Source organism: Tetranychus urticae, chromosome 1, assembly GCF_039701765.1.
Source record: "Tetranychus urticae isolate SD_2017Ah chromosome 1, NJAU_TeUrti_SD_1.0, whole genome shotgun sequence".
Taxonomy (NCBI): Eukaryota; Metazoa; Arthropoda; class Arachnida; order Trombidiformes; family Tetranychidae; genus Tetranychus; species Tetranychus urticae.
In genome coordinates, this window is record NC_142958.1 from 13,564,452 (window position 1) to 13,587,612 (window position 23,161).

General features: G+C 31.5%; 1 protein-coding gene across 2 annotated transcripts; it reads right to left on the reverse strand.

The window, feature by feature from the left end:
* Positions 1-198: 198 nt before the first annotated feature.
* Positions 199-21,664, reverse strand: SPR (G protein-coupled sex peptide receptor). 2 transcript variants are annotated; one of them, XM_015928296.3, is made up of 3 exons: positions 21,539-21,664; positions 2,170-2,263; positions 199-2,105 (listed from the first exon to the last, which is right to left on the reverse strand). In XM_015928296.3, exon 3 carries the CDS (start codon positions 2,019-2,021, stop codon positions 459-461), a length of 1,563 nt encoding a protein of 520 aa, XP_015783782.1. In that variant the 5' UTR covers positions 2,022-2,105; positions 2,170-2,263; positions 21,539-21,664; the 3' UTR covers positions 199-458. The 2 variants fall into 2 exon arrangements, with proteins under 2 accessions (XP_015783782.1, XP_015783783.1); XM_015928297.3 differs by having other exon boundaries at positions 199-2,127.
* Positions 21,665-23,161: the final 1,497 nt, after the last annotated feature.

Here is a 23,161-nt window from a genome sequence, read left to right on the forward strand (position 1 = left end):
TTATCCTTGATACAAACCAATTGGGTTAACCAGCAAAATTCAAAATTAAATAATGAAATTAATCAACAATTTACTTCAATTTAATCACAATTAGACAAAGTAAACCTTTAAAGATGTAAAAAAGGTTTTCAATTTGATGTCAACCATTTAAACGTAAACGGTTAAATTGATGGTTGGAAAACAATTGAAATTATCAAATTGTGTACAATTTAGATATTTAATTTTAGTCTTTTTGTTGTGCATTGTTGATCGACATTTTGATTTATAATTATAAGCAACATTTAATAACACAAGACAAGTATTTAATACAATAATAGTGAATAAAAGAGTTTCATTTATCGTTATATTTGATTAATTTTGTGGTCACAATTGAAATTGGAAAGAAGGAAAAAAGGAAAACATTTGATAAGCCGAAAAAGGTGAAAGCAAAAATAAAAAGGAAAGACAGTGATTTCAGGTCAAAGGACAGTTTCATTGGTAGACGTTCGCGGTCCATTGGCAACTGAATATCTCGTTGAACCTTCCCTGGTTTGCCTTGATCTATCAGAGAGAGCTGAGCGTCCACCTGGGATGAAAAGTGCTTTAAATGTTTCCCTAAACTGTCTGGACATGCCACAGTAGATGGCAAAGTTGAACGGGTAACTGAGCATAATGAGAAAATTGCTAAACAATATTGTCAAATTGAGATATTCATATGAGGCAATGTGAATATCGAGTGAATTTTGTATCACATGGGAAACTGTTGTTATGGCCATGGGAATCTCAGTGGCCAGGAAAACGGAGACGACCACAATCAACATGAGAGTGGTACAATTGGTGTCGCACAACTTTTTACACTCGGACCGGCGATTCTCTTGAAACAACTTTTTCCTCTTGTGCTGGGCTCGACGAAGTGCCCGAAACAGGGCCAAATTAAGGATTACAAGGGCCGTACAAGGGCCAATGTTGACAAAAATAATTCGAAAACTATAATAGAAGATGTAATAGGCATCTTCGGAAAAGAGTCGCTTAACCCAGGTGGCGGTGAAAAAACGGCAACCATAGACGGGACCAGAATCAGAGTCAAGGGTTACCTCTTGAAAGTCGCGATCGGCAAACCTTGATGCTTGTACAATCAGGCTTAAAACGAAAACGGTAACAATGGCACGAGCCACTTTGGGCGGTGTACAGTATTTGGGTGCAACCGTTGGATGGCAAACATAAATGTACCTTTGACCGGCAAGGACAAGAGTCAACCAGATGGATGCGGTGTGAAAAAAGGCGGGAATCACTTCAATCATACAATGGTAAGCATAACAGGCAACCGGAGGATGAAGTATCTTGCTATGATAGCCGAGAGTGTAATTGTAAAAATACCAGGGAGAGGGAAAGAGAAGGGTCAACATGTCCGATATGGCCATGGCCAGGAGAACCAGGTTGGTCGGGGTTCTCATCTCTCGTTGGGCTAGCACAATGACTACCAGGCTGTTGGTGATGAGGGTTACAATCAGTAGGAAAGGCATTATGTAACCAAACATGATAATGGCATACTCGAGTGGATAGTCTTTGGTTACATTAACTACCAGTCCAATCCCTTGGTCTTCATAGGGTTCAACCAGTAGGGTTGTGTTTAGGTTGAAGGGTGATGCCAGAGACGAGGGTGAACCCGATGAGAGTGAGGCTGAGGCTGAGGAAAGTGTGACTGGAAGAAGGCTCAAGATTGCTGATTCCGGGACAACAGCATTGTTAACAAAATTAGTTTGACTATTGGTTAAGTTACTAGAAGTTAAATCATTTAAATTGTTATAAACATTAGCGCCAGAATTTATTATCACGGGTTCACTTTGATTGTCATGTTTGTAGTTTGAAGTTACAGATGATATTAGAGATGAAAAGGATGATTTAATGGATGATAATGAAGATGAAGTGAGTGACTCGGCGACCAGTTTAGACGATGATTTGGATACATTTAAATAGATTGAAGTATTACTATTGGACAATGTGTAGGCATCAGTTACATCGATTGTTAATGCTGTCGTCATCTTTCGACTAATCACAATTGAACTTTTTACGATTTTTTACGAACTTTTTTCTTCTTCTCTCTTGTTACTTGATACTCATTGAATCTGCAACAAATTAATGAAAAGACTGATTCAGTTGAATTGATTGAGGCTCTTTGATTAAACTTACTTAATTGCAACTGCCGCAGCTCTCTTGGCTCACTTTTTCCCAGGAAAAGTTCAAGTTCATGATGAAACTGGAAACTCTCAGACGGTGGTTTAGACTGCAACAGATGAGAAGAAAAATAAACACAAATTTAAAGTTATTTTTTGCTCCTTTTTTTATTCCATTAATTTTCCATGTTGTAACAAGAATGAAAGAGAAAAGAAATTTTGCTCATTTTTTCACCTTCTTTTCATGGTAAAATGTTGATTGATTATTCTTATTTTGATGTTTGATTGTTTACAATTGATAATTTACTGCTGGTTAATTGGTGTTGGTAATGAACTGCGAACTTGCAACATAAAATAAATTTTCTCTACTTTTATTGAAACGCTATTTTTAGCCCGACAAAATGGATAATCTCAATCAATAATTATCGCTAATTATAATACAATCAACAGCATTAATTGTAACAGTTAATTAACTATGAGCACAAAAAGCACCAAAATCCTGTTGCTATACTCAAGTGTTTATATTTTGAAGTTTATTCATTAGTTCTGTGAGGTTCAACTATTTAATATATTTTTAGATGATAATCATTATGATAATAGTTTATAAATTTTGTAAACTTTTCTTCGTTTCTTCCTGTTATTTTTACCTCCCAATGAATAATGAAAGTTATCATGAAAAATTGAAACATGAAAAGTAAAATTAAATTGGACATAAATGATGCTATAATGGCATTTAAATTGAATTAGAGTTGAAGAAAAGAAAATGTTCATTGGAAAGAGAAAAAGTTGAACTCGCATTTTCATGGTAAACCACTTGCTTCCAACCAAATCATTCAGTTAATTTCAAGTTAATTTACTCGCAATTTTCACTTTTGCCAAATCTTTTCCCTTCCAATAATGATTGTTATAATTATGGATAATGTTGCTTCAGGATAAAATGGATGACTGGGAAGGTAAAATTCAATTGCAATACATTTGCCATTCTATTTTTGTACATTTAATTCAATTTCATTGTGATTATCATTTTAAAGACAATTTTGTCAGAACGATCAAAAGCAATGAACAATTTTATTCAAAGTAAAAATTGAACGAATTTCATTTGCATTCAAGGTTATTTCATGAAACTCTACCAGCAGCTACTAATGAACTCTTCATTAGTAAATGCTAAATCTCATATCGCTTCGTCTGTTCCAACTCACAATGCTTGAGTCTTTGAACAAAACAATCACTTAAGTCTATGAGCATCGCATCTGAATATTCACTAAAAACTCTTTGATATTTGCTCAGTAATTTACGCACGATTTTGGAGGAAACAGTTCAACGACAATCCTTGGCGATGACGAGAATCAACTTTAAAAGTTTACTTTGGAATGCTCATGTTCACTCTGTCTCGTATCTTGTCAGTTGATGGATTGATTTGTCTAGGTAATCGCGATAGCAAGCGAAACTGTCGCTTATTGAATAGACTTGCAGTTGCATGTTAGATCAGGAGTTACAATATTTAGCAATTACAAGTTTCCAAATTAATCAATCTAACACTTTCAACTTTTCTCGACGTTTTGTCATTTGCTATGAATTTGTAAACATACTTTTTTTAATCAAAACTCGGGTTCATTATTTTTACAGCCATTTTGTCAGCAAAAGGGAAAAGAGAAGACATTAAATCAGATATACTTTTTACTCTATTCCATTGGATTCAATCGAAACGGAAACACAATTTCACATTGACAGGTTTTGTATCACCTCAATGATTGAAAAGCTGCAAGATAAAACATTGAAAATAATGTTTATACCAGAGATGAATGCGATATGATATAAATGTGAATAAAGAGCAAAATAGTTGAAACTCGTAATGATGTGTAGAAATGAGAAGGAAAAAGTAAAAGCTTATGAAAACTAAGTTTTCTGTCAAAATAGCAATTCTTTTCATGGTGATTTCAAGTAGAATGAAAGACGAAAAAATTTCCCAATATTCATGTTTACAAACGAAATTCACTGAATCTGATTTATCTATTTTAGCTAAAGACAACTTTTCATTTAATTTTCAGAAAAAAGCTCATAAAACAAAAGACAATTTTTCCCAACCAAACAATTTCTCAATTTTCGTAACGAATTTCAATTTAATTTAAATACCATTCCAAATGAGAATCTAAAATAGTCTGGAAATTAATGAACAACCTTTTTACCCTGAAATAAAAGAATAATTTGATGAATAAAATTATCGATTCTGGTTAAAGGCAGCAATAAATGATGAGAATTTGGATACAATTTGAAAATCAAAGTCTTTTTTTCTGACCTTTCAAAGTGAATAAGTATTGGCAAAGACAAAGCAACAAAATTTACAATCAACTAAACACATGAAAAATGGAATCAGAACGATGAATCAGACAATAAATGGTTTAATGTTATATGAATGGAGTTTTATATTGAAAATGAAACAAAAAATTGTTACATTGTTCATTGATGAGCCAATATTCATGACGGAATAATGAAATTTTGTCGCTCCTTTTATTAATGTTTCTTCTTCTTCTTCTTTATATTTATTTATATATTTATAAACATGAATGTATCATGAATTTATCCTTGGAAAGTGAAAGAGATAACAATTGAAGAGAAACAAAGTTCGACCACTATTCAAATGTAATCAGGCAATTTGTTAGAAATGGATGGAAACAGTGAAAGGGTGAAAAACAAAAGCTTCACTAAGGGAAAGAAGAAGCAAAAAAGTCTGAATAATTTTGAATAAATAAATAAATATCACTATTAGAGTTGAATTATTTAGATTTTTGTTTTTTCCCTTTTTTTCCTTCTTTTCCTCTCTTTTTTCCTCATGTTTGCAGAACAAGAAGTTTCATTCATTTGCTGATAATATTGTTGATTCTAATGTTGATTACCACAAGCAAAAAAGAGCACAAAATGATGCGATTTAATGTCATTGAATAAACATTAAAATTGAGATTCATTTTTCAGCTTTAAACTGATATCGTTGGAAACAATTTAAAGATGAAAGAGTTAAATGAAATGCTGAGCACACAGAAACAAATGGTAAATGTAATTATTTCAAACATCCGAGCATTTTGTTGATGAAAAAAGTTGATAATGACTTGAGACCAAAGTTGAAAGGAAAAAATTGATTCATGAAACGATGAGAATTGCAGACTGAGCGTCAAATATTGGGAGATTTACCTTGGATTGTTATTGACTTTGGACCGTAAAACTGTTGGATTGGTTGCGATTGTAATGATAATTGATCTACTGCAAGGTAAATGGGCATGAGAAGGAAATGTATATAAATGGAATCAAGAGTTACATGATAATGATGGCAAGAGAAAAAGAAACGTTCATTTTGTTTGTTTCACTGTAACTATTTGTTTCTTTGGATGAACAAGGAGAATAAAAAAATGTGATTTTCTTCATCTTTTATTCCTTTTCTTATCCTTCTGTTTTATTATCAAACTTTATTCTAGTATTGAATGAGTGGAGAAAAAAATTATCTTGAAATCGTGAAAAGACAAAAGTAAGAAAAAAAAAGAATCGTTTACTGTTTATTAAAATAAATCACGTAAACGCCGCCAATGGGTTAACAGAAATCAGTTTATCACATAAGAAAGTGCAGTCTAGACGATGTTGCAAGTCTTAACGATATTTTATCTTCCAGGTCATCAATAAGTTGATGAAGGATGGAAATCATTACGAGAATGAACGAAAAATGAATCAACTAAAAGTCGCATCAAAAAGTAAAAAATTTTCACTCCTTACTTTGATATGTTTTAGAGATACAGAATCATATATTTGTATATTCAAGGCGTTAGCGCTTCAAAACAGTTTTCTTTCTAGAATAACTCAGTGATCCTTAAAATTTTCAAGCATTTTTTTACTAAGCTCAAGGTCATTCAAGGTTATTTTTGGAAATTTTGCCTCCCGACCTTTGAAGGTCATCTGACATTTTTCTCGCGTCCTTGAGCCATTGAATTTCACATAAAGTTTCATTTGTCAAAAGCATTTTAAAAAGCTCGGACGCGCCATATGGCTAAGGTGAAAGATTTTTTCGAGAGCACAAACTGCTCCAGAATGTCAATTTTTCGTCCAACATCCTGGCGGTGATAAAATGGTAAGATAGAACATGCATGCAAATTGAAAGCCAGCCTATCCAAAAATCAACCAACTCGTTGCTTATCGATCTCAAGTTCATGTTTGACCCTGATTGGACTCATGTGTCATTAAAGGTTTTTTCCAAACCCCGTTAACATCAAGATTGTATTGAAAATTTTTATTCCTGAATCAATTGGAAGGAACCGACTAAACAATAAAGTATCGCTCAACAGTAAAGTATATAAAGTTCATAAAGTATGACCAACATTTGACTAATTGTTTCACAAATATGATAAATCAAGATGATTTGTAAATAGAGCAAAAAATGATCAATCAGAACTTTCGGAATTTAATGGCAAAATGATGAGGGAAAAAGTAGACCAACTAAATGATGAAAGCAGTGATTATTTCATTATTTTTCATTCTCTTATCCAATCTTTATGATTAAAAATCGCAATTGTAACATTTATGTGTGTAATTATCACTGAATATAGCAAGTTGCCACCAGAGACTGGGAGTGAAAAGGTGATGAAAAAGATGGTGATGGTGAAGAGGAAAGTTTCCTAATCGTATTTGAGTTTCTTGGATGTTGTTAATGATAACGCATTTTCATCTTCCAGTCAACCTGATTATCATTACATTTTCTTCATCATCATTATTATTATCATTATTATCATTATAATCAAGATAATAATGCTCAAGGGTAGAATAAGCAAAGTCTAAGAGTAGAAAGTATGAAAAGAAAGGAACGCGATGAATGAATGAATGAATAAGAAAAGACAAAAAAAGAAGAAGAAAATGATGAAAAGTAAAGGAAAGGAAAGACTGATGATGAAGGATAAACAAGGGTTGATAAAGATGTTGAAAGTGAAGAGCATTTTTGTTGAGTAAAGTTAATTGTTGAAAAACATCTGTAATAATATGATTCCAGATTCAATATTCATTTTACCTGAGAGCGAAATTGAAATCAAGTTAAACATTTTATTTCCAATCCATTTTCATTCCCATTCACCTTCAACTTTACTCTTTGCCTTCTTCATCAACAGGTTATTATTAACACAAACACAAACACACACACACACACAAACATTTCAAGAGAAGAGCATTTGTTGCTTTTGGGCATGAAAATGAGTTCGTCAGGGAAGCAAATCAGATTGATGGAACGACTCAATTTTAAAATGAAAATGATGACTAAAAAGATGAGAGGTAAAGATGGCAAAGCAAAAAGAGGTAAAAAGTAAACATAGAAGATGAATGCTCTTCAGAACACTTGCGATGGAAACTCATTAAAAAATTTACTAATACTTTTTCACCTTTCGAAATATAAACATCCTTTTCCCTCAAAAATTCATCTTTACCTTTTCACCATCATCTTCATCATTCCCTTCAATGAAATCATTTTTTTCTCAACTTTATTCAACTTGAAATCGAACGACTTTTCGCAGTAAAAACATAAACTCCAAGGTAAACTTACAAGGGAACCCCAGTGATCAATCGATATCCAGGTTCATTCGTCGCTATCAGTGCATTGGGTCAGAGACCAAGACAGGATTTTGATACCTTTTCGATTCGGAAAATTATTGAGAAATTATTTTTTCTTTTTTCTTGAGAATTTGTATTCTATTTGTAATATAATTATCAATTGATCAATTTTTGGGATTCCCTTGTTAGACTTTTCTTGTTGATACTTTGCTCGCTTCAGTTCACCTCATCTTTTGAGTAATCTAGTAACCTGATGAACAATTATGAGTCCATCCTGTTTCCGGAATGTAAGGTGACTTTACAAGGTTGTTATTGATGAGATTGAAGTTACAAAACAAGGTCAGTTTAATCAATCACTTTAAATGTCAAACTTGTTATCCTGTTATTGAAAAATATATTGTTTACGATCAAAGGGAAGCTTGAAATTTTCCCGATCAATTATTTCTCTTCAACATTCAACTTTCATCAAATGTGTTTTTTTCAATTTCAGTGACCTTCAACCCTTTCCAAAATTGGCTCATTTCGACGTTAAACAAAAACATGTTTGTATCCTAAAAATACGTTTCGAAGTAAAATTCAAACTGATCAAACTGATTCGAAAAAAGAAAACAAAATTTTCATGAAAATCTTACAGAGAGAAAAGACAGATTGATAAATCTAAATTAATATAATTTTTAATGAGACTGGAAATTGATCCAAATTAAAGTTTAGAAAAATTAATTTTCTCATTTCAAGAGTCGAGTTACTTTGCAACCAATTCATTAAATTTTGTAGTTTGTTCAACCTTTCACTTCCAAGCAACTTCATTTCAAATTCAAGATTCAACTTATGGAAATGAAAAGATTTGACTTTCTGAGTTTAATTTACTTTTTTCATTTGGACTTAATGGCGAGTCAACCTGTTAGGCGTCAATCAAAGTTGCCTTCACGTGCATTTTATTAAAGGCAATGTTCATGGTTTTTCAGTTGGAATTTAATTTCCATTTTCTGTTCAATAATATTAGCATAAAAAGTTAATTCAACTATCGATAAGATTCATTTTTATCTTCAAGATGCATGCTAGTTGCGGAAAAGGGAAAAGTATTGTTGGCAAAATGTTTCTAGGTCAATATCAATATTAAAATAGTAAAATTAACAGATTAAAGCAATCAATATACGATGGAATACACGATGAAAGGAAGACGATGGTAAGAAGATTAGTGAGGATCATGTGATGATGATACAATTGAGAGTAATAATTCAATCTCATGATGATAATATGATTAAAGAATAGGTGAAGTAAAGAAACGAAAAAGTATCCAAAAGAATCTTATTTCCTTTTTCATTATTTCATTGAAGAAAAGAGGAACAAAAAAAATGAAGAACAAGATTGAAGCTGAAGATGATGGCAATTGCCTGTTGAAATGTTGAGCCAAAAGAAGACTCAGGGTGAAAAGAATGAGATTGCCTGAGTAAGTGAAGTACACTGGGAATATAATAGCATCAGAGAATAACTTTGAAACAAAAAAAAATGTAAACCAAAGGTATGAAGAAAAAACATGAAAATTCTACGTGATCGTTATCTATCAAGTGCAGAATTATCAGAACTCTAAAGAGCACCAACAATGACAGTTGCATGAAAGAGTCTTTTGTTTCTCGATTTTGCCTTCTCTAGCCATTCGGAATGCAGAATCAGGAAGAAACCTGCGAAATCAGCATTTCGTTAAATCCCTTTGATCGAAGTTTCATTCAAGCTCAAACTAAGTTCTGACCAGTTGCAGTCAACTTGAATACAATGAAACTCTTTAAGAACTTTTTCCTTCAAACTGTGAGAGTAAAAAGTTCAGAAACATTCGACTTTTGAAAAATTTTAAACTTGCGAACAATTCGATTGGTCCAAAAGCATATCTTTGATCTGATCATGGAAACAATTCTCTTGACTATTGAAGATGAAACTGAATTTCAATGATTAACTAATCAGTTTATTAAATTGGAGATTTTGCCAATTCTCGATTAATTTAGACTCTAAATTGGCCCAATTGAAAGTCAATGTGAATCTGGTTGAAATGGCCAAAGGAACTGCAGACTAGAACAAAAGTTAAACTAATAAAAAATGAGGAACAAGAAGAAAAATTATTGAATCATCAATTTGATTTGATTGTAAGCGAACGAAATTGAATCAGAAAACAAAATTGTCTCATGATCAGTATTTGTCACTGTTTATGAAATCTATTCAACTTCACCTTCTGATTTAAACCGTGTTCAGCATTAAACTAGCAACTTTAAAGTTCGAGAAGAAAAGGCATTAATTTGATTGAACAATTTACAACAATCGAAATTGCAATCAAAAGAAACTCAACAAGATTCACGAAACGCTGACGAAGACATCGAACAGAGAAAATGTTTCAAAAAAAAGATCTGAACATTTCTTCGCAACTTTGAAATTCGCTTTCAAGTTTCTATCTCATGTAACTGGACGAAAAAACGAAAATTGAAGTTCGAATGAAAACTGTTTCAACATTTTCTTCGAATTGCAACTGATGAAGAAAAAATGAAACAATTGTTCATTCCAACTTTTCAAAGACTCTTTCATCATGAAATGTTCATTGGATCACATTTATGATTCAATTTTTCTGTTTCATCTTTTTTCCTCTTTTTTCAATAATTTGACGGAAAAACTTTTTCCATTGAAAAATAGAAAAGTTTTGTAATTTAATTTAAAGTTGAAACATTTTTCAATCATCAACTTGATAAGTCAAAATTGAGGTCAATTTGTACAGTTTATTAGCAACTTGTTGTGCAAATTGAAAAGCACAAGCTAATTGAATATAAAAAGTTGATTGAAATTTTCAGTTTAGGAAATGAAAATTTTTGTCCAACCTCTTTGAACCAAATGAAAACAGTAAAAGTTTCAATTGTAATCGTCATATTTGTTCCTATCACTTGGTCATGATATGCCAATCGATTTTATCGATTAATGGAACAAACTATCCAAAGTTAATTTATTCACATTCAGACAAATCTCAAGTACCATTCAATGAACATAATCGCATTTATTGTTCAATGAATATGTAAATAATGCTTACAACTTTCATCAGATTCTTATTGTCTCATCAGTTCTTTCCTGGCGTTATTAATTTCCAACATTCTAATAACATTATTATTTAATCTTCTTGTAACCACTCGAATCAGCAGATCAATAAAATCCATTTAAATCGAAAACACTTTATTCCTAAATGTCCAACACTGAAATTCAATCGAAACAAAACGAATCTCAAAAATTCCAAAACCAATTTTTTCGTTTTTTTCCTTCACTTTAGCTTTCAAAATGTCGAGTTTTAGTGAAAAGTTTTGACCAAAATTGTAGAACAATATTTTTCCCCAAAACTTGTCATTCTGTGTTTTTGGTTAAACTTCATTTTCCATGTTTACACATGTTTGTGTACAATTTTGTTGTAAAATATTGAACCCAAAATTGACTATCATGATAGAGCTTTTGATAAGTTTAAATAGAAACCAATGTTGAAAGCTTCTTCGAGTTTAAACATTTCTCTCTCGATACACTTTTCGAACCATTTTTTTCTTCAACTTACCTGAATAGATTATAATATTAAACCAGAGGGTAAATTAACATAGACAAACAGTATATCAAGTTTAGGTAAAGCTGGAAAGCCTGAAATTACTGGAATCAGTTTTGGTTTGGAAAGTAGAAAAAAACTGAAATGAAGAAAAAAAAGTTCGACTTTTGAAGGGAAAAAACTGACAATATGTTAATCCAAGTGAAGGTTTTTTTTTGCCTCACTGCCTGAAACTATGTTAAAGCTGATGGATCTCTTCATGATCAACTTGTGTCTTCTTACCATTAACTTTACTCTCAAGAGTTGAGTATAATTTGGCTCAATAATTGTCATTCATGTTTCCTCCAATCAACTATTCAAATTGTCAAACATTTCAACTGTGATCATGAAACATTTGTAAACTGAGAAAAGGGGAAACAAGTGGTTTCAATTGTTGATTCACTGGGAAGTGAAAACTGTTAGGACAAGATAAGGATGATGTTTCGATAACCTTTGTTTTAATCTTGATGGCAGTTGGAAGGCAACGAAATCCATAAATAACGCAACAGAAAACAATGTTTTCTACTCAAGTTATTCTTCAAATATTATATCATGATAATAATGATGGAGAGTGGGGATGAGAGAAGGCAAGAAGAAGGCAATGAAACAAATGAACCTGTTAAATGGTATTCCATTTGTATTATTGATAACACATGGACACATTATCGACTTGTTATTCTTGTTATCCTTTTACAGTCAATGAATAAGTTATTCATGTGCTTATTCTGGCCTCGTCATTTGATTTTGCATCTTATTGACATTCCGTTATTTCATCTCATAACATTGATAAATACCAATTCAGGGTAAAATCAAAGGTTGAGTTGATTCATTAGTGAACATTTCATTAGGGATTTAAAAGTTATTTTTTATAAGCCTTTTGAATCTCTTGAAGTTTCTTACTTGACTTCAACAAACCTTGAAATGTTAACTTTAATTTGCAATGGATCATGGGATTTGCCAACTGATAATTTTACTGACTTTTTCAGCTTTTCAACAGATATTGAAAGTTTATCAGTCAGAGAAAAAGTATTTTCAAATCTGGTAAAGGGTCAAACACTAAGTTGATAAGTTTCAAAATTTTGAAATTTCTAATTTGAACGTGATTTTATTTCAAATTTGGTGAAATTTGTTTTCAATTCTTGTCATTCCAGTCTCAAGGGTTCGACTAGATCAAGGCGCTTTACTTGATGAATTACGTTTACTTAGGCAACAGATTCTCAGCCTTCTTCAAGCATCAAACTATGGTTTGACTGTCAGTTTATTTGTCTGGCAACTTGAACAGAAAAGATTGTAACACTTGTGCAAATGAAAACTTGGACTTGACTAGACGAGAGTTTGGTTTCAACGTAGACACCGAAGAAACGTTGAGCTCACCATTTCCCTACATCTTCAAGGTATTACAGTGTTTTCAAATTGATTTTTACGTTAAACCAGAAACAGAACCCGAATCTTGAAAATGAAAACCCGATCCGATTTACCCTCACTTGAGTTAATCTTCGCTCCACAAAAACAAAACACGATTCCATAGAAAGAGAAAACGCTTTTAGTAAATGAAAATACCTTAACACTTGGTCACTTTTAAACTTGTTATTCTCGTCTTTGTGACCTTTTTGTTTGAGCAAAGCTCAATATGGACTATTTAAGGTTTTCAAAGATTTTGTATTTTCATTTGCTAAAAGCGTTTTCTCTTTCTATGGAATCGTGTTTTGTTTTTGTGGAGCGAAGATTAACTCAAGTGAGGGTAAATCGGATAGGGTTTTCATTTTGTGGATTTGGGTTTTGTTTCTGGTTCAACGTAAAAATCAATCTGAAAACACTGTAATATATAAACCCATGAGCTCACGGCCCAAAGGCAGCATTTCGATCAGCATTGTATTTCTTACATCTTACATTGTAAAATCAGTTATGAACAAGCGCTTTACTAAAAATCGAAAATATTCACTCTTCTTCTGGTTCTATTAGTGACACAAACACGAAATTGAACGTATTCTACATTCTTCCAAGACTTGGATTTTTATTATTATATTTTATCCAATGGTGTGCATGAAATAAGATGAATAAAATGCTGATTAAACTTGAATTACACTTTGAACTTTAAATGAACAAGCTTTAGTTGACGTTAGACTTATTTAAAGCTATTGAAAAGACTAAAAGGTTTCATTAAAAATGCAACCATAAAATGAAAGCAACACTGATCAAAAGTTGAATCTCAATCAATTGAAGTGATTTCAATGGAAAGTAACAAACATTGATTTATCCATTGAAATTTCATGATAAATTAAAAAGCAAAAGTCAGAGTAAGAGAAAAAAAGTGTTTCCATTAATAAAGAAACGAAAGTAAACGAGAAAAATATCATGAAATAAGAGACAAAATATTTACAAACGGAACCTGATTCAGCATAAAGTGAATAAATAAGAGACAAAATAATGAAAAACAAAATTGATATAAACATTGAAGGTTCAACACTCAATTCAATGTAATAAAAAAAGACTCTTTTCACTCTGCGATTTTATTACTTTACTTTATGACGAGCAAAGCTGATAAATATCTCGAACTGAACGCACAAAATTAGAGCCATAATAAGGTATAATGATATCAATAATTGTCGATATTAACCATTAAAGGTGATGAAAGTAACAACAAAAAAAGTTGCTCCAAAAATGGTGATTTTGGCCTCGATTGGAGAATCATTTTGAAGGCAAAAAAATAGTCAATTGATTCTCAATGCTGAAGACTAATCATTTAATCTGCTTTACCTTGATTCCAAGTAAATGAAGGACAAAAATTTGGATAAAATTACGCTCAATGACTTTTTATGGTCACTTTTATATCGACAATCATATTGAGTGATAAAAGGTAAACAGAGTTGTAACAATACTTTGTGTGTTACCAATATTAATAAAAGTCGAGTTGATCTCAATTAATTGGCAAAGAGTCGACTTTATGGCAAATTTCACTTTCGATCTAATTTAATGTAATGTTTTTTTTCTCTGCCAACAATTTTCATTCAATTACGAGCTGGTCATTTTTATTATTCAATCAAGGGAATTATCAATGTTATCATTTCAGCAACTTGGTTATTTATCACCTTTAGATTAAGCCTTGTGCCATGTTTACTTTGCTATCCAAAAGGCTTGTTTCACCTTTCGTGTTACACTTTTGGCCAAAAATATAAAGCCCATTATCTTTGCTTATCAACAACAATAATATGTTACTGGGAGGGATTTTGCATTCTATCACCAGTTTCATTCCAATATTGAAATTGTTGTTCTGTTCTTTCGAGGGTTTGCTGATAATTCATTGACATGGACAAGTTGCACTATTTGATCGAGTTTCATTATCGCTGAATATTAGGTAAACCCAAAAGTCTTTGCAGCCTTTCAGTGATTCAATATTCAGCATTTAATTGTTTATATTTCACTATTAATCGCTTTTCACTCGTTAATTTGCACCGAATTTTGTGATTAAAAATATTGCTTGACCAAATCAGCATTTATCGCACTTTGAAAGATTCAAATTAAATTGTTGATCAGAAATGATCGACGATCAAGAATTGAAAAAAATTCCTATCGATTGAGAGGCTGAAGATCGTTATCACTTGTTGAAATTAAATGCTGATCATTTCTGTTATTTAATTGCTCAATGATATTCTGAATTCATTTTAACGTTGAATTTCCATGGAAAAGATTTTTCAATTTTTTCGAAATTCGGTTCAAAATCGAATTGAAAATCTCATAGAAAATGGTCGAAAAGATGAGCTTTTTTAACTTTGAATCTGAATAATTGACTAACATCAGTGATTATATGAACTTCAAGCTTTCGATTGATGTTGATTTTTTCAAGTTTTGGTTTTTGATAAACAATTTTATTTGATAAAAGTTGCATAAAAGATTTAATTGAACCGAAATGCAAACTTGTTAATCAAGGTTTTTCATTGTGAAATTAGGTGCAAATTAAAGAGCAAAAATTGATTAATTATGAAAGTGGAGACAATTGAATAGATTTTACTAGATTAATTGGCTATTTGAAATAAATGAGTGAAAAGCCCACAAAGACTTTTGGGTTTACTTAATACATGTCAACTGTATTAACTGTTGGATTTGGTGAGGAATGGTAACATTTAATGGAGAGAAAGAGTGAAAGAGAAATGAAAAGACGAAAAAAGTGAGAAAAAAAACACAAAAATTATGTTCAACTAACATCTATTAACACTAAACTTGCAATGAGATGGGAATGGCTTCATTAGCTTTAAATGTTATCAAACAACTTCCCTGGCAATGGTTAGCTAATGAAATGAATGTTGTGCACTTCCAAATGAGGTTTACCCACTGAGATGAGATCGTCAAGCATGCTGAGATGTTTACAATTTCAACATGCACACATCCTTATCATCATCCTTGTTGCTTCCCTGCTCTTCATTAAAAACCCTTTTTTTCTATTCTTGTTCTTCTTTTCTCACTCCTCGCTTTTCCCTCCCAGAATTAACCACTTTAACTCTTTTAACGTTGCTTTTACTTCTTCTTTTTTTTGCTTGCCTGGTTAAATTGTTTGCTACTATTACTGTTGCCAACCTCAACAAAACTCTGTGTTTTTATCGATAAACTCACTGTTGAACTGGAAATTAATTTCATCAACATTCACCCTGATAACATTCAACTGACAAGAATCTTTTTCTTCTTCTTCTCCTTATTTGACATCTTTTTTTGTCTCTACTCTTACTCTGGCCTCTATCATCATCAATATCACGCTCATCTCTGGAAATGTAATTTAACTACTTCCCTGGGAAACAATAATCAATTAGCTTGAAACAAAAGCGAATCACTCAATTACATTGTAAAACTGTTGTTTTGCGTTTTTTTGCATATTTTTTGTACACTCGTTTCAACTTTACTTTTTTTGTTCAATTGTTTTATCCATTTGGATGGCTACATTTGAAAAGTTTCAATTGAATTGCAGGATAAATTAAAAATTCATTAGCAATTGTTAACCTTTGAAATTGTCAACACTTTTCTCTTTTTTTTCAACACTTAATTTTCATTCATGCCCGATAGATTTGACTTTTTTTTCCTCTATCATGATGAATGATTGTTCCAACAGGTATTTCATGTAAAATGAAAATGCGAGCAAATTACTCTTCAGGGATTGCTCAATCAGTCAATTACAATGCAAGCTTTTCAATTTTGATTAAATTTAGTTTTCCATTCAATTTCAATTCCCATGTTATAGTCATGAGATAAAGTTCATGCAGAAACTTCCGTGCCTCACATTACGTACACTTGGCTTGTGACACTGAATTGATTGAGCTTTGCAAAAAAACAATCTATCAAAATTTATAATTAAAAAATCGAGCCTATTCGATTTTTAATCAATTCGATTTACCAATAAATTAATCGATCCTTAACCGATATTAATCGAGCTTTCAGACGACTGATGTTGCTTTAACAGATTAAAAATCGATTAATAATCGAGATGATACAGATTTTTGCTTAATTTAATCGATTGAATCTATCAATCGATTATTTATGAAAATCGATTTGATTTTTAAAAATCAAATCAAAGCAAATCTAATCTAACCTACTCTAACCTAATCTAAACCAGTTGAATTTAAAGTTTTTTACATTTATGAAAATAACTTTTCAAGTATGAAATATTGAGTTATCAAATTGAATTGAAATCATTCAATTTCATCGATAGCATACAGATGAGTTTGAGGGTAAAAAGTTCATTCTTGAAACATTTAACATTTTCGGTAAACATTTTGCAAAATATAAAATGAAATGGATTCAAATGAAGCAACATGCCAATATTTTAATATTAATACATCAATAATATGATTTACTCTGTTCAATTATTTATCATTTATTTACCTGAAACAAACACAGGTAGAGACTGAAAATGCTGGATAGACTCGTCAAGAGGACTAAACCAATATTGAAAAGGATTAAAAATTAATATTCTTGTTTCATTAGATATTGATAATTAACCGTTGAACCAGCAGGCTGAAGATGCAAAAAGGTTCAATTATGAATGCGAGTTAATCAATTTGATAACCTGAAGCAAACATGGAAAGGCTCAACTTTCACTTGGTTCATCATTAATACAAATTTACCTAAAGAAGAGACTGAAAAAAATTTTCGATTATCGGATGAACCAGGGAATGAAAGAAAAAATAGATTGACTGAGAAAATAAAAAACCACGCAATCAATGGTTACTAAACAAATGCTAAAATAAATATTCGTCTATAGAAATTCATCGAAAGCATGACCTTTGGCTGTGAAAATTTCATGAATCATATCCAATGGATAAAACAGGGAGGAAAAGGGTTGAACCAGAAGAGCAAAGATTTTAATGAAACGATTGGCAAAAGCAGTTCAACTTTTACCAACGAAAGTTGTCATTAAGATAATCATGATTTACTGGGAATGATAAACACAACCAAGATTATCATTCCTCAATCCTTTCGTCGATTCCAGTTTTCAGTGAACCTTTCACTGAATCATTTTTGCTTGCTCATCTTTACCATGATCATCATCAACAACAACATAATCATCGACATGATCATCAATCATAAAACTGCATCATTCGAGATTCATTCGAGATTCATGCAAGTTCCAGTAGTTGAAGCTCCAGTTCAACGTTTCATTGATTAACCTTAAAAACTCAACTAATTTGCTTTCTTTATTGATAAATCATTATCATGGCAATGATGAATAATTGACTTGAAATTTTGAGTAAAAATCTCGCCTTCTCTCAGTTGAAGAGGGTCACAAGAGCTGACCAACTCTTATCACTTTCATTTTGCATCAAGTCAAGTGATTAACAGCTATACACCAACGCCAAGGGTCAAGTTTGAAGGTCAAGCCAATTAACTATTGATGAATGGTCCATCGTTGCTTTTATAATTAATAAATGCTTGTCAAGTTAATTGATTTCATTTCTTCTTCTTCTTTCACTTTTTTTTCTCTCTCACTCCCTGATGTTGAACATTATGAGCTGTTATCACAAGAAGAAGGATTATCATTGTTATTACTTTGAGCAGCGTTTCTTGTCCAACTCTCTCAAATTGTCCGCTCAATTGAGAGACTATTATTTAATTTGTGGTTCATTAAGTTTTTTAAATGATTAATTGATGTTGACAAACTTGAAAATTATATCGTAACTCACACCAACACTTTCCACCTTCATTTATAAAATTGATTAGATAGTAGATCAAAGCAGCTAAAATTAAGTGTAAAAAAGTACAGATCGTCCATTTGTTTCCATGCTTTTGGAGAGAAAACAATTTTCAAAGTTATCTTTCATTTCTATCTATCAATGAATCTTTAAATATTGAATAATGAAAATCGTTATTCCAATCAACTTGAATTTTTCAGTAAATTTAATCGATGCGAAAATGAGATTTTGCGGCAATTGCGAAGGTAAAAAGAAAATTGCCAAAATGTTAAAACTTTGCGAATACTGTTTTTCTGTGTCTTCTAAATGACCTCGTAAGTCAAGGTCAATTTAAGAAATGCTTCTGATAACCTTGAGAATTTTATAAATCAAAATTTTCTCTTGAATCATCTTATACCGAGTTCGCGTTTAATGAGCTCTTTCTTTCGTCAGAATGAACAGACATTCAACGATTGAAGAGAGTGCTTAGACAAGATGAAAGACTTGATTCTTAGAAAAAAAGTAAATAAATTTCAATATTTGTTGAGCAGAAGAGACTGATGGAGAAGGGAAGGGAAATAAACGATGCAAATCAATACAGGTTGTATCTTTTTAGATGCACATGATTGAGTCTTGATTAATCGAGGAATCGAGTGAAGCAGGGAAAAGATGATTTTGATGCAAAAATAACTAAACATTTCATGTTAACCAATTTACTTGGCAACATTTGATTGAAATGGCAAATAAAAAGTTATTAATACATTTACCTTCACTTGGTTCATCCTATTCAGTTTTCAGTCTTCCTCAGTGTTGCACAGTTTTTACCGGTTTAATCAAACATTGAACAACATTCATTTCCCATTCCGGTTTCCCATGTTTAGTTGATTAAATCAAACTTTTACCCAGCAGCCTTGCCATCCTCACCATCATCACCATCAGCATCATAATTATCCTCATCAGGATTCATCTTCATTCTCAACCTTTTCCATGGAATCAACTCTTCTCGCCTTTTTGTCCTCGATAAACATTCCTCTTGACTAAAGCTTAAGTATTATACTTAGCAGAAACACAGCAAGAAATTACATGAAAGTGTTTACCAAGTGTTGTCACAATTGTCGCCCAATTAACATGAATAACAACTGACCTTTGGTTCAATTTCAATATCGAACCATTCTCTTAACATTTGGCTTTTGACCTTTCAAGGTTTTCATCCTTCAACAAACACACACAAACACAGAAGGTAAACTTGTCATTTTCATCTGTTTCATTCAAACATTCCTTTCAATATATCAAGTTGAATGGAAAACACGAAATGACCATGAAAAAAGGTTCAATAACTGACCGTGAAATGATGAACATGGAAAAACAAATTTCAATCAAAAATCAAATTATCATGAAAAACAATGTAAACTAAAGAAAATGAAAAATTCCATTTTCTCTCCAACCAACATTCTGTTAATTAGTGCATTTCACAGTTGACCTATTTCCATATTAACCCTGATGCCATGAAATTTACATGAAAAATAATCGACAAACAGTTAATCAGAAAACTTGAAATTCATTTACAGAAAACTGTTTTGATTGTTGAAGAGATTTCATGAAATTAGACTTCATCTTCAACATGAGTTTATCCCTTCACAAGGATCGATTAGAGTCGAGACTAAAACTGGAAATGATAAACTTCTCGAGTATATTATTCATCATTCCCTGTAAATGTTGAAACAATTTACATGCAATTCCAATTGAACTGAGCAATGGAACATTAATCAATGGAAGCAGCAAAAATGAGCCAACAATTTGTATAATTAGAAACAATTGTTACGAAAAGTCGATTGAAATGTTGAAACTTTTTTGCTTCTTTTCTCAATTTTAAACTCATTTCGAGTTGATAGTTTTCAAACTTAAGCTAAACTTATTCAAGTTGAAATTTAAATTCCAATCAATAAAACAAGTTTCTCTTTTCTTCTTTGCTCTTAATTTAATCAATTGAAATTATCTGAACAAGAAGTAAAATGTTGAAATGGAACCAGAAGAAACAAAAGAAAGAAGAAGAAGAGAAAAAAAGATTCAATAATCTGTTCCAAGAAATGCTCAATTCCCTTTGAGTGACAAAGTTGATGATGAAAGGGAAAGATGAAGACGATGAGAAGAAGATGAAAAACAAAATGTAAACCAATTGAACTATACTTGAACTATCATATGTTGGTGCACAACATTTAGTGACAACAGGCTGACAATGAATTTCTCTTCATCAGTTCATTTAATACATTTGTGTCTTTCATTTACCATGTTTTTGTTTTCCTTGTGTTCACCTTGCAACTCAATTTGAAATCAAACTTATTCAATTTAGTTGAGCAAAAATTGATTTACTCATTGATACTCAATGGGAAAAGCATTTCAAGTCTTTCCTCTTCTTTTACCTTCTCATGCACAAGTATTTATAATTTTCATTTTTGTTTGCACAAGTAGATTTAGTTTGATTGAAAATGCTTCAAAATTTATTGAACCATCGGTAAACAAGCAACCTCAGGCAATGTTAATTATTTGCAGAATTGAGCACAAAATTGATTTCAATTTCATACGATTTTCCATTCAATATCATTTCATTTGTTTTTATAAGCGCACATTTCATGATCATTTCACCAACTGTTCATTTCAACTAAAGTTAGTTGAAAACGAAAGTCAGTTGACCCAGAATTTGGTGCGAGTTCCGAAGGAAAATTGCACTTTTAAATAAATTCTAAGTCGTTTCACTGAGCATTCGATTATAATCTTATTTTCTGTCAAACTATTGAAGTTGTTTGCTTTCATGGTCAAGTTTCATTGGATTCATTTGCGAGGTAAAGATACTTCAGAAAATCCAAAAAATATTATTCTTTCATTCGATTCGGTGATAATTTTCAACTAACTTGAACTTGTAAAGAAAATTCCAAATTTGAGCGAAAATTCAGTCCATTTCGCAGTTAGACCGAATTGTAACTCTTTTAGTCGATGCCATAAATCGTGGAATAATTTCTCAACATTTCTCTCGTTCTTGTCACTTTTATTCTAAGTTTACTCACCTCGATTGAACAATGCAATTTCGATTCCTAATTTGTACCAAATGATGAAATTATTTAGCAAAGATTATTGGATCATTTGACCAAAGTTTTAGTTGAACTGCGCAATGAAGCCAAGATCTGAAGAATCTGCAAAAACGAGAGAAATTATTATTTAAATGATGAGCAATAAAACGAATCATAAGTCACCAGAGTCGAGATTTAGTTTTCATTTGAGTTCTAATTGTGTTCATAAGCATTGAGAAAATTTCCATTCCCAGACATTAACATATCAAGATAAACTCAAGTCAAATAGTTCTAAACATTTCATTATTAATGAACCGCTAATTGAGTGAACAAATTTTTAATTTGAATCAATTAAAACGAGAAAAGATGAAAAACAAAACCTTAAAGTTGCTTCAAGTTGTTGAACGATAATCGCACATCAAAATTGACACTCACCAGAAGCTTGGTAAACATGAGAAGAGATAATTTGTTTTAAAATGTTTTAGAGGAACAATAATTATGAAAATGGAACATGATTAGAGTGGAAATTTTGATTAATCAGTTAATCATCTTGTTTACCAAATGTAAGGTCTAACAATGTCTAACAATGTTACTCGATGATCGATCGATGAATATTTTTATCCATGAAAAGAGGAAACTATGAATGCGAACAATCCTCGCAATTTGATGTCTCATTAGCTTTAATCTATTATCAGTTTGCCACTTGCATCCCATGTTTTACCGTTGAATAAGGTTCAACATTGAACCCATCATTTCATAAACTCATTATTTGTTCATGTCAACTTGTGATTCATTTTCATTCATCTCTCTCTCTCTTTTTTTCATTATTTTTGATTAATTAACACAAACACTCTCATCCAATTTAGAAACTGCAAGATGATGAAAATGACGGAAAAGCAAGGGATGAATGAAATTATTTGATCGATTGTAAAATTGAGGGAAAAGTGTTTAAATTTAATTCGCAAGTTGACATGGAAAGAAAATTGTAATTATAACAGAATCCAATTTGAAACTCATTTACCATTGAACCTGGGATTGGCTTTTTGCACATCAATTGGCTCAATCAACAACTCGAGCTTTGTTCATGTTCAACCTCATTATTAGTCAATTCTTGAAGAAGAGAAAAAAACAGTTTCTTTTCTCGAAAAGCTTGGAAAATCTAAATGACTCAATTCATCATCATTCCTCAATATTCTGGTTCATTAAAAGAATAGAAAAGAAAAAGAAAACTCTCAAAATCATTCTAATTGAATAAGATTGGGTCATCAATTGAATCTTTACATTTCAATCTTGTTCATCTTCTTCTTTCCAATCAACCTTCTTTTCATCTTTACCTGTTCATTTCACGGTTAACATCACGACAATTGTTAAGGTTAATTTGATATCGAATCAGATTTAAGTTAATAATAGCTTATTGGAATGAAACGACAAAATGATTGTCTTCTTTCGATCAAAGGGTTTCCCTGAAAAGTCTCAAGTTGAAACAATTAGGAAAAAGAAATGAAGAAAAAGTTGAAAATCATTTCTCATCTTTCATTCAACATTAACTGATTTAAGTTGGATTAACTGAAAAGTTTCACTGGTTCAACAGTGAAATCATGTTAAATTGTTTTCACTTTG